Source organism: Spermophilus citellus, assembly GCF_964194105.1.
Source record: "Spermophilus citellus genome assembly, chromosome: 5".
Taxonomy (NCBI): domain Eukaryota; kingdom Metazoa; phylum Chordata; class Mammalia; order Rodentia; family Sciuridae; genus Spermophilus; species Spermophilus citellus.
In genome coordinates this window covers 116,907,301-116,922,054 of record NC_138186.1, presented here as the reverse complement: position 1 = coordinate 116,922,054, position 14,754 = coordinate 116,907,301, and the positions used below count along the sequence as shown (strand labels likewise).

At 45.1% G+C, this 14,754-nt stretch overlaps 1 protein-coding gene across 1 annotated transcript in view; it reads right to left on the bottom strand.

The window, feature by feature from the left end:
- CEP57L1 (centrosomal protein 57 like 1) overlaps positions 1 to 14,754 on the bottom strand; it is a 237,698-nt gene that overhangs the window by 7,033 nt on the left and 215,911 nt on the right. Inside the window, exons 38-44 of the mRNA XM_081294808.1 lie at positions 9,398 to 9,547; positions 8,345 to 8,398; positions 7,485 to 7,652; positions 5,106 to 5,258; positions 4,743 to 4,874; positions 3,750 to 3,902; positions 2,133 to 2,342 (exon numbers count right to left, since the gene is read on the bottom strand). Coding sequence (XP_081150934.1) covers positions 2,133 to 2,342; positions 3,750 to 3,902; positions 4,743 to 4,874; positions 5,106 to 5,258; positions 7,485 to 7,652; positions 8,345 to 8,398; positions 9,398 to 9,547 — 1,020 coding nt within the window. The remainder of the gene's footprint in view (positions 1 to 2,132; positions 2,343 to 3,749; positions 3,903 to 4,742; positions 4,875 to 5,105; positions 5,259 to 7,484; positions 7,653 to 8,344; positions 8,399 to 9,397; positions 9,548 to 14,754) is intronic.

The window sequence follows — 14,754 nt, the reverse complement described above, 5'->3', positions numbered from 1 at the left end:
ATTTATTATGACAACCCTGGGAAACTAAGACACATGCTAATCTAAAAAATTCAGCCACACGTGTTTTAAATCCTACTCCTGCTGTTCCGACCCAATGAGGAGGCCCCTGCATGCTCACAGCTGTCTGAAAACGGGGAGGGGGCTGGCCTTGTGTGCATCGATACTCTCAACTGGAATTTAAATTTCAGTAGATTATCAGAGCTGCAGAGTTAGGGAAACTTCCTCATATAAACTAGGTCCAAAGTCCTTCAATGTATTCCAGATATTTGTGGAGGATCCATAATGGGAAACATGTCAAGATTTCTTGAGCCAGGCCAGGGTTAAGTAAATCTGAGAAATAGTAGCAGAGAAAAGAAACAGGCCTACTGAGGACATATCTTGTGTCGGCATCTCCAGTCCTACTTCACAGAGAAAGATACGGTGACATCTCAGCATCTCATCAGTCAACATCTCTCAACCAGTTAGTGGCAGAGCCAGGCTCTGAGTCTAGGTCTACTACCTGTTTCTGAGGCTTCTCTGCCTTCCTACTCCCCAAATATATAACAGTCAACATTTATTGAGAGCTGCTGGTATAAGTGCTTTGAGCTACCTAACTTAATCTTTACCCAAATCCTGAGAAGTAAATATAGTATCTCATTGCACTGAGAGGCCACACACTTCTCCCAAAGCCACACAGCTGGAGGGCTGGGGGTACAAACCAGGCAGTCTGACCTGTGTTCTTTCTAACTGACCTCTCCAGGCACAGGAGACAGGAAGGGACACTGATGCTTTCTGAGGTCAGATAGCCATTATCTTCCCACAGAGATGGAGGCTAGAGATGTGGCAAAGAACCCACAAATGGCCAAGAGGGCTCTTGCAGGTCAAGAATTGCTCTTTGCGGTGGGTTAGCCCAGGGGTCTGTGAGCTGTCAGAAGAGCTAGAGGAGGAGTTTAAAAAGGACAAATGGTTTTGACATACATATAGTGAAAATATGTATTTATTGAAACCTCAAAATATCTGTTCTGACTACCTCTAGAATTAACAATTAACTCTAGAATTTTGGCAAATGGAATCTATGAATCTATTTTTGAGGTAGCTTTTAGAAAAGCATAACATGAAATGCCAACTTTTCTTATAGGTTCAGACATTTATTTATTTATTTTGGCACTGGAGAATTGAACCCAGGGTCACTCACATCTGAGCTATATCTCTAATCCTTTTTATTTTTTCATTTTGAGTCAGGGTCTCACTAAGTTGCCTAGGCTGGCCTCAACCTTGCCATCTTCCTGCCTCAGCCTGCCTAGTTGCTGGGATTACAGGCATGTACTACCACAGCTGGCTTATAGTTCAGTCATTTTAGTGTTCTTTCCAAGAAATAAATGTGAAGTTCTAATTTTCTTTTATTCTAAAACTGCTCATTTCCTTTCTTTGTTTCTACACAATTTCTTTAGCAACCCTTGAATTCAGTTTCAACCATAGACTTTTCCTTATTGATCTTTTGAGCACCTGAAACCCTTGACCAATAATTTAATTTTCCCATTACTTTTCTGACTCCTACTATCTCTGGTGGATGATTAAGGGCTTTGATCACCCTGTGGATATATGTGAAACACCTTTCCTGTAAGGTACCATTTCTTTGTCCTCTTCTATTGAATTACATCCTGTGGTCTGCTTTGTCAGAACTTGAATTAATCTACATCTACATTATAATAAACCTCCTCATCTTTTTTCCCTGCGGGATATAGTTAACAAAAAATACAATTGTGTCTGCAAGCCATTTTTGCCTTTCATTTTTGTGTCTGCATTTCTAGAAGCACTTGAATAAAATCCTTTTATAATAGCTTCCATAATACTTGCTGCTTTTCCAGGTTACTTCTCAGAATTTTCCAAAGGATGCCAAGTTCAAAGGCTAGAGTTGGGTAGAATGTGCTTTTTAGGTGGTCAGTGGGTGCCGAGATGCTGAGCCTTGGGGCAGTTAGGCCCTCTCTGCTCATCCAAGCAATTATTCCAGTGTAGTCTAGATATGACCATTTCCCCTAATGTGCCTAGAAGTGGCAAAGGTGGCTGCTATGGAGGGCAGGAGAGAGGTATGGAAAGGCTGGGGGAGTGAGCTGGCTCTTGGGGTGCCCAGATTGGCTTTCACCAGAGCTCACCTGTCGGAGGTCTCGCTCCATCTTTCTCCGCTGAAGCTGGCCCAGTTTCGAAGCCCTCTCAGCCTCTTCGGTGAGGAGCTGCAATTGCTGTTCTTTGTGGCCCACTTCTTCCAAGAGCTTCTCCATGCTGGATGTTTTTATGACATCTAGCTGCTGCCGGGTGAGAGCTTCCTGGGTCACTCTGTGTTCTAGCTCCTTCAACAGCTGGGCCTGTGGCAGGAAGGGCCAAGCCAGAAGGCAGCAGAGGTGGGACATGGCAACAATCATCCCCGCTACCAGGGACTGGGGCAGGTCTACATGGTGCTCTGGGTGACATAGCCCAGGCAGCAGCAAGGGCACCAGAATCTAGCCTGGCTCTGAGGCAACAGTCAGGAAAACAGAACGAACAAGCACGTAACATAATAAGCCAGGTAAGTGATAATGCCACCATCTGGCAATAACAGATCAAGTAACTTGGTCTTCTGAGAGCAACATTTGATGATAATGTGTATGTTAATTAGCTCATTAACCAAATAATCACATCTATCATAAACTATATTTTCATTGCCATGGAGCCTTTATCATGGGGGAATAGCAGAGGGCTGGTTTAACTGCACAGACAGGAGCAGGCGTGGGATACAAGCAACTAGCTGGGAAGGGAAATTTTGATTTTGAAGGAAGGAAAAGAATAGTGATCATCTGGTTCTGTTCCAAAGTTTTTCAAATCAGCAGCACTTTAAGTACTAGGTGGTCATTCTTAGTTATGACATTAGCAATGATTATTCATATTGGTATGGCCACTTTACAGCTAACCAAGTAACTCACTGAGGCACAATCACAGAGGAAGTGGAGTCCAAAATGCACAAGTCATATTTCAGGTTTTAAATATGCCCAACTTTCCCAGGCTGTTATTTATAGTCAACTGTTCTGACTCTAAACCTAAGAAAAATGTGGGGTGCCAATTTTTTCTTAGGAGTTCAATCATATCTCAGTGTATTTTTCATGATATAAATGGGTGTCAACCTTGTATCTCTGTGCTTCATTCATACTCAGAAGGTTGACACAGTTAGGGAAAGTTTAGAGCTTATACTGCATGCTCCTTTGTTTTGGGGCCAGTCACCATGGAGAAGCAGCCACTCCTGAAAGGAAAACTTTGGATGTATCATCAGAAAGGACCCAAGACTTTCCACTTGGGGGTTAATACTGAAGCTTGGACAAAACCCCCAGACTTAGGTTGCTGTGTATGAAGAGTGTACACAGACCACAAAAAGCCATGTTCAAGGCAGAGACATAAGTCCCAAGACACCCTTTGGTAAAATGATCCTCAGAGAAACACACACACACACACACACACACACACACACACACACACACACAATGATCTTGATTATGAAAAATATTTTATCATTATAACTAAAGGTTAGTAAGAAAAAAAAAGTCTCTTGGCTACTGCCCTTGGTTTCTGGACCGAAGAGGAGACAGGAAGCTATCTTTTTCTGTGTGGGCCATCTGCTCAGCTTCACCCTGTGGAGCTCTGGTGATTGCTACCGACAGCCACAGTGCCAGTTGTAGTGGCCACACTCAGCTTTGCAGAGAACGTTCCAGGATGGGGATGAGGAGGGTCTGAAGCTCAGATACCTGGTCATCCTGCCGCTTCCGCATCCTGGCATTGTCAGCCTGAGCACTGGCCAGGGCCTGCCTCAGAGCCAGCAACTGTTGGCGAAATAAACCTGCTTCCCGCTCTGCCATTAGCTTGATGCGCAAACATTCTTTTTTACTTCGAATAGATTCCTGTAAACATCCCAAACACAGTAAGATAAGGAATAAGTTTCCATATTTTTTGTTTCACAAGTAGTGCCTAAACCATCCATCCTTTAAAACTTCCAGTAGAATGGAGTTCTTGCTGGACTCTGCTTCCGTGATTGTAATTAAGAATAGTTCGAGAGCCGGGCGGGGTAGCGCACACCTGTAATCCCAGAGGCTCGGGAAGCTGAGACAGGAGAATTGCGAGTTCAAAGCCAGCTTCAGCAACGGCAAGGTGCTAAGCAAATCAGTGAGACCCTGTCCCTAAGTAAAATACAAAATAGGGCTGGGGATGTGATTCAGTAGTCAAGTGCCCCTGATTTCAATCCCTGGTGTCAAGAAAGAAAGAAAGAAGGAAGGAAGGAAGGAAGGAAGGAAGGGAGGGAGGGAGGGAGGGAGGGAGGGAGGGAGGAAGGAGCAACAGATCAGAGTAAATAGATTTTCAGGAACAGTCAGTGGAAGTTTCCAAACCGCTATCTATCAACATGTGCTTTGGCTTCAATTTGCTTTAAAGCAGATTTTCCATCTACTGGTACTTCATTTTCCTCAGATGCATCAAGCCCAAAGACACACAGTATTTTGACAAAGAGCTTTGAGCCCTTGGTAAGATCTCTCCTTCATCTTTTCACTTTCTTTGTGCTCAATTCTCTAACTGTTCTCCCTGGCCAGTTGCTTCTTTTCTGTTTCCCCCCAAGGCTCTGACATTGTGGCCAACTGTCAGATTTTTCAGCGTGGTTGTCCCTGCCACGTGACACCAGTACATCAGCTGCAGTGAGGCAGGCTGAGGAGGCCCCCTGGGGCTGCGGAGCCTCCCTCCCCAGCACTCACCTTCTCTGCCCTGCTCAGCTGGCCCCGGAAGTGTGTCTGCTGCACAGCCTGCCTCCAGAGGCCTAGGCTCCTCACTTTGCACACCAGGGCAGCCAGGCTGCGGTTGTCCTGCTCCAAGGCCAAAATCTGCTCCTATCAAGAAAGCTCAGTTTCAGAAAACCCTGCCCCCAACACTTCTCCCAGGAAGAGCATCAATTCTAACATCAAAAACATGATACAATTGTGCAGTGAGCCCTGGTCCCCTTGGAAATGGCTGCCAAAATGCTTTCTCAGGGAAACCAGACTGGAAAGCAAGCAGGATGAAGGGTGTGGCAGATGCTAGGAAGAAGCACTGATATCCCACTACTAAGTGAACTCTTGTACCTTGGCTGCGTTTTCTTTTATTCCTTCATCAGGCCTGGCAGAGCTCCATTTCTTCCTTAGCTCCTTCATATTGGTGATCCCTTCTGTTCTCACTTTACTGATGAGCTCACATACTTCCTGGGTCAAATTAAGCCAATTCTCATCCAGCTTCTCCTACAAATTATAGACTCATGTCAAGAGAGTATAATGGGTTTGGGAGGCGTGAAGGACAGTGGAGAAAGAACTATTTTGCCTTCTGAAACCTAACTTTTGGAAATGATTCCACATTCAAAGATCCTCCACCCAGATAATTTTTCCAATGTGGATTCTATGGAAGTCACAACAGTGGCCCCTTAAGCGTTAATCTTTCATCTACAGGGCTTCATCATTTGGACACCTTCATGTCCTAGAGTATGCCTTGCTTGTCAAGACCAAGGCAACTTGAGTCAGGAGGACAGTGGATAGAACAGGGAGAGGTCAGAGGCAGAAATCCTACCGACAGAATCGCCCCCTGGGAAGGGTTACTTGGAACAATTGAATTTTGCTGTGAGGTTGACTTGGGGCAGAATCTGACCAGAAAAGACACTACAGATGACCCATCACTGAGGAACTCCATTAAATATGGATAAGTGGAGGAAGGAATCAGGCTGGCTGCCTTCCTATTTAGGTTCTGGCAGAAGCCTCATTATAAAACGTTCTGTTCTAAATGGCTTATGGCTAATGGCTTATGAAACAGCTCGATCAATGCTAAGTATAACTGCAGCCTTAGGGTTGTGGACTGAACTGTGTCTCCTCGAAAATTCATCCATTGAACCCTAACGCTCTTTGTGACAGTGTCTGGGGATCTGAGATCTTCAGGAGGGAAGTAAGGTTAAACTGAGGTCATAAGGGTGGTTCCCTATTTCAATAAGACTGTGGTCTGTCAGAAGAGGAAGACAGAAAGATAACTTTCCCTTTTTCTCTGCCATCTAAAGGCACAGCAAGAAGACGGCCAAATGTAAACCAGAAAGGGAGTCCTCACAGAAGCTGCTCTGATTTTGGGCTTTTAGAACCGTAAGAAAATAAATTTCTGTTGTTTAAGTTACCCAGTCTATGGCACTTTGTGATAGCAGCCTGAGCAGACTAAGATACCTAGACTCCTTAGGATGAAAAGTAAGTGTAGGGGTGTCTTCTCACTTCTGACCCACATCTCCAAAGAGGCAGGCAGGAAGGTAGTGCCAGCTGAGAGATATAGCAGGAAATCTGGTTGCTGATCACATGGTAGAAGCCTCACCATCCTCTTGGGACCCTGGAGGAGAACAGGGATTCCCTTCTTTGGGGGGGGGGGGGTTTCATGGAACTACTTTAGCTTGGGAAGAAGAGATTCCACTTCTTAATCTTGAAATCTGGTAAAAGCTAACAGGATCTGAAGAATTATTTCTCGATGATCTCATACCTGAATGATTACTTAGCAAATTTCAGCCTTCACTGTCTACTCATTCCTCTCCTGCGCACTAGAACCAGCTCATTTGGGTTTTGATCCTCTTATATTTGTAAGTATTTGTACTTTGCAAATTAGAGGAAATCTCTAACCCTCTCTGGAATGACTAGGCTAAGGCAGAGCACCGCAGGATCTCCTGTTAGGACCCTTCTGGAACACTCAGGGAGAGATAGGGAGGCAAGGACCCACATGGGGCTGGCTCTGGAATTCATCCAATAGTAGAGATGGGGGCAGGGCCGGAGGAAGCTATGGATTTCAGAGTTGTATGGTTGTATTTGTTGGGCAGCTGGACCAGGCTTTCTGATAGTCCATTGTGGGCTGCGTATCTATCTTACAGCTGCTCAGACATAAGAAAGTGACTGGTTTCTGTAGTGCTGGGAGCACATGGGTATCCCATCACTCCTTTTCTGGATGCTTCTTCATTGACAGGTCAGCAGCTCCCTGACACTGGATGTAAGAGAAAGGAAGGTGGGAATATTGAGGATTGGAAAAAAAATCTGAATGCCAGTTCACATCCCTCATCTGCCCATGAGCTCTCAAGAGGTACTAGCTGCTTCTTCCATTGAAGTCTGGCTGGGCCCAGGGGACTGTGCTCCCCCATTTGGGGAGTTACTCTCCACAGAAACAACAATGGTAGACACTGGTAAGGATTTGAACCAGAATATCCTCCTCTTTTCAACTGCAACAAGATGGCGACTGGCAGTAGAGTAAGAAAAAATAAACATCTAACTTATCTAAAATTCAGTGTCCATCAGGGGAGAATAATGACAACCCATTGCTAACTTTCTCTCTGCAGCAAAAACTTACAGCGGGAAAATTCTTGGGCCCAGGAATGTCTTATTACCATTAAGTCCATTCTGCCATTGACTCCTTGGTGTATAGCCATAGGGCTGCCCAGAAGACTGACATAGGATACTTACTTTTCTGTGTAAACAGGTCATAAACAAAGCTTGGACCAATGCTTCATATTCTTCTTGGACTTCTTCTCTAATTTGCTTTTTGAGATTTATGTTCTCCTCTTCCAAATCTGTGAGTTGGGCTCTCAGAGCAGTGATTTCCATGATCATATCATGACTGAGCTCTGCAACCTAGCAGCAGAAACACACACACACACACACACACACACACACACACACACACACACAATATTTATGGAAAACAATTTAGGAATTCCAAAGTTCTACTATAAAAAAGTTCTTTATAGATTACTGTAGAATTTGCACTTCTCTTTTGAATCTAAGGAAGAAAGTGAATATCCTGCTGTGTAAATATGGACAGAAGAATCTCATCTTGATTCAAAGGTTTCACAATAGTGCCAGACATTTAGGACTTGCTCAGTAAATGGTTGCTGAATAAATGGGCCAAAGAACCGCTATTTGAGCAATTTTCAATTAGAGAAAATACCTGACCTATCTTGACCTTCATCTCCAAATTGGCCTTTCCTTGATCCCTTAGCCCAAATACTTCTTCCTTTTGGGGATGCACTTTAACTGCCCTCAAAGGAAAACAAACACCCCCCTCCCGTGCCAAATAACAAGACTCCTAAAACAACACAAAGTAACAAAAATAAATTAAAAACTCAAGAAAAAATAAAACACCCTTAAACCTCATTGCTTAGAAAAAGTAAAAACACACTCCTTGGGTGTTTCTGCAGGGACCTTCATCGATGGGACTTTCACAAGCAACCCATGCAAATGACACTCAGAAATCTTACTTCTGGCAAACTCTGAGAGTGTAGATGTGAGAATGGAGAAGAGAATCTTTTTAAGAACTGACCTACCTGACCAGCATGGTCTTCAGGTGGCACTTGACTTCTTTGTAGCACATCTAGTTCCTGAGAAGAAAGCGGTGCACAACCAAACACCAATATTTACCCTCCTAACCACAGCTTGGTTCAGGAGGGCACATTTCCGACGCCTCCTATTTGTGTTCATGGAGCCTCATTTTGAGACCCTCAGCCTCATCTTGGAGCCGGGACTGTGCTTGCCACACCAGTAGACTTTAGGATTTATAACACGGCATCAAAAGACAACATCCTGTCTCCACACTGGTACAGGGAACCCAACCATGGGCATAGGCCCAAATGGATGGGAACAGGCCAAATGGGACAATTCCAAGATTTATTATTTGATATTTTTGTGCTTCATTTTTTTTTTTTTTGGCTAGTCTTAGATCTTTTCCTCTTTTTCTCAGATACAAACTAGAATTATACTGAGGCTCTGATGCAATCTATTTCTAAACAGTGTGCTATTTAGGACAGGAGAAGTGACTCTTCTATCCCACCAATGGGATTTCACAATTCTTTTTTTTTTTTTTTTTTTTTTTTTTTGCAGAGCTGGGGGTTGAACCCAGTGCTTTATGCATGTTAGGCAAGCACTCTGCCACTGAGCTATACCCCCAGCCACCAATGGGATTTCATTTTAAGGAAGTGGCATCAGTGAGATTGACCATGATATGCATGCTGAAGACAGTTTTTTCAAGAATCCGGGCTTCTCTAGGATTAGAGAAGGAATAGCCTTGTGTTTGCTGAGCCAGGAAAGGTCAGCTATGCACCTTCCAGCTCATGGCTTGGTCACCTCCTGCATTCCCCACTGGACACTCTCAAAGCACACAACTCAGTATTGCTGGGGCCATCACCTATGCAGTGGAGAATATCAGAACCCAAGAAAATAAGTTGATGACAAATTTGGAGTGTTCCTTTCCCCCTCAATTCTGGCATAAGAACTGGTCCCCTCCCCACCCCTGCTCAGTTTTACTTTCTCGTTTGAATTACTCCTGGGCCTCCTGCCCATAGCCCTTCCCTCAACTGGTTCTCCTCTCTCTGGGTACCTACCTGCTCCTTCTGGCAGAGCTTCTGCCTAGCGTGCTGCAACACATGCTCATAACACATGGAGTAGGTCTCAAAGTTGCTGCGTTCTCTTGCCATCACATCACAACCCAGGGAAAGGAGACAGACCTCAAGGTGGTCTTTCCTGAAGGTGATCTGAAAAAACAGGAGCATTATTCCCAGCAGCTTCAGCAGGGTCGAGCAGCCTCACTATGCCAGGGCTGGAGGCACACATTGCCTTGGCTTGCAGAAGGACATGCATACCCGATCCGTACCAAAACTCCAGGCTGGCAAACCTCTCTCACCTCTGAACATGTGCAGTGCCAGGGACAAGACGAAAAATGGAGACTGCCTATCATGTGTCTAAGTATTTCAAGGTTAGAAATCAAATTAATACACTATTAAAATGCAATGTTTAATTCTCCTACCTTGAAAGATTAGACCTTCAAAATGGTCTGAAAGTCCAGGTTTGAATTTATTATTCATGGACTATTTTAAGTTCTATGCTGAAGGGTGGTGAACTGGGGGCAGCTGGTCCCCAACCCAGAATTTACAGTATGACTCCATTCTCTTCCCACCTTGTGAAGGCCTTCACAGTCCTACTGACTGGACACTGCAGGCTGCAGGTTCAAACTCCACCCACACCCCTACTCTGCTGCCTCTTGGCCACCCCCCAGGCCAGGGGTGTGCACACTGGTGATCCACTCTTACTCTGGAGAGGAGCCCCATGTAGACCCCAGACTCAGGGAATTCTGGAATCCCAGGTTCCTGCAATACAGTCTAGAAGGAAGGCCAGGGCTCTGTGTGGACATGTCCCTGTGGCCCAGAGGATTTATTACCTAGTAGGGAAGAGCAGGGCTATAGGAGGCAAGAAGGGACCTTGTGAAGCACAGGGCATGTGACAGGGGCCCCTGTAGCTCTGTTCTAAGGACCCACATGGCTCACTTTCTCAGCAATTCCATTCATCCTCTTTCTCCAGGAGACTGGGCATACTGTTTGAAGAGGTGGCCATTAAAGAATAGAGAAGTCTACCCCTCCAAGGCAGAAATGGGAGTGAATGGAGAGAAATGGGAGTCAATTTATGAAACACAGATCAGATCACCCAGTCAGGACCCACACATCCATGCAGGTGTGGGTGTATGTCCTGCTGTGTGTATCAGAGTGTGTGTGTGTATGTGTGTGTGTGTGTGTGTGTGTGTGTGTGTGTGTGTTGGAGGTCTTATGTCACTAAGTCCAAGAGCCAGCTGGCACTTGAGCTTGATCTGTGATTCTGCCAAGGTGTGGCCAGCTCTTGGCTCCCTGGCAGACTACTGTAGGTTGTCCTTGGAGACTGCACTGGTCCCCTGGCTCTGATTCACTTGTGTCTGGAGGTCCAAGATACTGTCCCATCAGTGCAACCTCAGCGCCAAACTGACCTTTAGAGAAAGTTCACAGTGGAATTTGCCAAGACAAGTTATTGAAGCAAAGTAGCAGAGGTGGCAAATAGTAAGAAGTCGTAGCATGGAGGAGGGAGTGGGGAGGGCGGGGGCACTTCTACCTCTCTTAAGGAGATCAGCTGGCAGTATCTATGACAAGAGTGTGATGTGTTTGTGCTCTTTGACCCAGTGACTCCTCTTATACAAATTTATCTTCAGGGGATAATAAAAGTTGTATACAGAATGTATGCAGACATTTTTTTAAAAATATTTTTTCCAATAGAAAAAAAAATGGAAAACAAAGTGCCTAACAAAGGAGTTAGGTAGAATCCATTTGGTTCATCTACACAAGGAAACACTGACCAGCCTCCAAAAATGGACACACATTTACTGACAAGGGTTTACAACATGTGGTTAAGTGAAAAGAACATGCTAGGAAACGAGTCATGTAGAATAATCCTACTATATAAAAACTTAAAAAGTGCATGAACAGAAAATAGGTTGGAAATAAAGTTTGGAAGGAAACACACCAAAATAATAACAGAGGTTATTAATGAATCTATTTTCTAAAAAATTATATTTCTATTTTCTAATATAATCTATAATACATATTGTATATTTCTAATATAATATAATCATAATATGTAATTAAGTAATGATATACATATGCACAAAAATAACATAAATATACTAATTAAAAGTTATGCTTTTAAAAAGTCATCCATCAAATCAGCTTGACAGAATGGAATCCATCGTGGACCATGGACTCAGGACATGTCTGTCTGTGTGGAATTGAATGAACAGCCAGGCAGTTGGGCAGGAGCCCTGCCTCCCCTGACTCACTCTCCAGGGCCCTCCTTAAGGGGCCTTTCAGTAGGAGATGAGAGGGCAGGTCACCCTGCCCCTGTTCTGGTCCCACTCAGGTCCTGGAAGGTGAGCAGCAGGACAGCTGTAGTTCAGCAGCTGACACAAGGCAAAGGGAATGTCAGGTTCTTTGCCTAGACCCTGCCTTCTCTGTGGTGAAAGGGCCAGGCTACGTGGGCTTAGAATGACAAAGGAAACTCTTCCGGGGCTGACTGATGAAAACTTGAAGCCATGAGAAGTCATGAGACTGCACAGTGGGCCAGTAAGGTGTGGCCAGTGATCTCATCCAGGCCCAGCACTCAGAGCCAGCCACAGTGACTCACTCCTTACTGTCCTGAGCATCACCGCCTGCACGTGGATGTGCCAACAAGGCCTCTGACAGCATTTTAGCAAGGCAATTGTTTCTCATACTAATGCCGCCATAGCCCCTGCAGAATAGTATTGCAGAATTGAACCCCATGGCCCTCTGGCAGGCTCTGTTAGCCAATGTAGAACATGATTTACCCAGCAAGGATGAGGAGCCCTGTGGTGACACTGAGGAGCTGGGAGCGGCCAGGACTCTTCTGCTTGAGCATTCCCAGAGGCCAGAGGAGTTTTGTTGTTTCTTTCTCTTGGTGGCTTTGCTGAGGCCTCTGCAGATGGGCTGAAGGATCAGATTAAGGGCCAGCCCAGAGGGCGTGAGTCTGGGAGCAGGGAGAGGGAGTAACTGTGCAGGTAGAGCTTCTTCAGAGAGCCGTAGAAAGAGGGGTGTCCAGGTGGTGCACATAGGATGCTGTGACTGACAGGCAAGGGAGAGAAACAGGCAGACTCCTGGGGTCCTGGCTGTCCCCATTCTTCAGGGGACCTTCCAGAGATAGCATTTGATGCTCCTTGAACAGTAATTGCTGGAATACCGCTGCCATGGCTTCTGATGGCACATTCCTACAGCTCTTAGAGTCACTCTACAACCTACGGCTGCCTTCCTGGGTCACTGTAAATGTCACTGCGGCTTGAATGTAGTGTGAATAGGCTTCATCAGCCCACTTCCTTTCTGGGCAGCAGAAGAGCCACAGTCAGCCCTTTGGCCTGGTTCTGCCCAGTGAGCAGCCCTACTCTCCTTGGGGCTGTCTTTCACCACCATTGAAACCTGAACTGTACCAGGCATGGTGTTACATGCCTGAAATCCCAGCAGCTCGGAAGGCTAAGGCAAGAAGATCACAAGTTCAAAGCCAGTCTCAGCAACTTAGAGAATCTCTAAGCAACTTAGGGAGGCTCTGTCTCTAAAAAAATACAAAAGGGGCTGGGGATGTGGCTCAGTGGTTAAGCACCTTTGGGTTTAATCCCTGGTACCTAAATAAATAAAAATAAAAATAAAATAAACCTGAACTGAAATGGATGGTGCTGGCCAGAAGAGCACTGGCTTGCCCCACAGATTCTTCCAGGGAGCCAGCCTATGGGGAAGCATGGCAGGTGCTGGACCTTATGGGGAAAAGTCTGGTCTTATATCCTGCTGGGAGCATATGGTTCAAAAAACACCTCTTCCAGGAAGTCTTCCCTGACTTCTCTAAGCTCATGTGGCAACCTGTGAGGGCTCTAGCAAAGAATTTACTCCTTTTCCAGACATCGCTGGTTCACCTAACTGTTGTCATAAGGGCAGGGATTATACTTCTCGCCTTTATATTTCTAAAAAAGTGCCTAGAAAAATAGAAATCTCTGTCATATAAATGGAAATGGTTCTGAAATCCACAAAATATGTAAGTATAGTTCTGATTTGAAAAATGTCTGGTTTCTTGCTGGGTGAGGTGGCAGACACCTAAAATCCCACAGGGAAGACTGAGGCAGGAGGATCACAAGTTCAAGGCCAGCTTGGCAACTTATCGAGAACCTGTCTCAAAAAAGAGCGGGAGATGTAGTGGTAGAGCACCCCTGGGTTCAACTTCCAGTACCAGAATTTTTAAAAAAGGCAGTTTCTTGCTTTAGTGTTTATGGTATAAAATTTGTACAAGAAAAGCTGGTTTTCTAGAATTTGGAGAAGGAAGCAAAGATCACAAGAAGCCAACATGGGTTCAAGAAAAAGTGGTCAGATTAATACTATTTTCTCAGGAAACACAATAACCATGGTGTATCTGGGTTCAGCAGGACATCTGAGAGGGAAAATTGGGAGAACATGGGCTGTATAAAGTACAGCTGGATGGGCTTCTGGCTACTGAGAACCTGTGTCCAAGGAGGACCAGGCTACCCAGGACCTAGAGTGGGCAGTATGGAGCTAGGGGCCTGTCCTGGCATCCACTGCTATTAATTATTTGAATGAGGATACCAGATTTCAGGCTGGTATAAAACTAGGAGAGAGTAGTGGATGACAAAAATCCATATTTTTAAAACTCTCAAGAGGTCCAAAGAGTGAACCAAACTGAACAAGAATGAGGCTGATAATATGGCGGCATCAGGAAGTCTGAGTGCAACATGTGGGCTTCAGATGACAGCTTAATGCGTCAGCTGTGACGTGGCTGCTGAAACCCAACACACTCCGAGGCATTAATCCAAGCAAAATATCCAGGACAAGGTCACTGCTGGCCAGAAAGCCATGAATTTAAAGAAGATTGATCAAGATGGCAAGGGTATTCCTAGAAAACCACAGAAGGAACTGGGAACAGCTTCGTCTGAGGGAGAGCAGACAGGTGAAGGTCCTTAAGGCAAGCTCTTGCCATCTGTGCTCTGCCCAGAGGCATCCAGGTGAAGGGGGAGCCCAGGGACTGCTCCATTTTCCAGTCCATGTTTCCTGGTACAGAGCTGCCCCATCAGGAGGAAAGGGTAATGATTTGTAATCCAACACCCCGAGGGACACCTGTTTTGATTTGTCCTTCCAAAGTTGCCCCTTGCTGTAACTGTCTTCACACATGCTTACAGTGGCTCTACTGAACTGGCCCCAGACATCTAAAGATTCATTGTCAGAGATGAGCAGTGCACTCTTTTGGTGTTTTCTAGAAGGAACCAGCTGCTTCTTTTCTTTTTCTTATTTTTATAGCATTTAAAAAGCAATGATTACCAAACTTCCCCCCCAAAAAAAAACACAATTAATGAATAGTTCTTGTCAACTAAAATGTT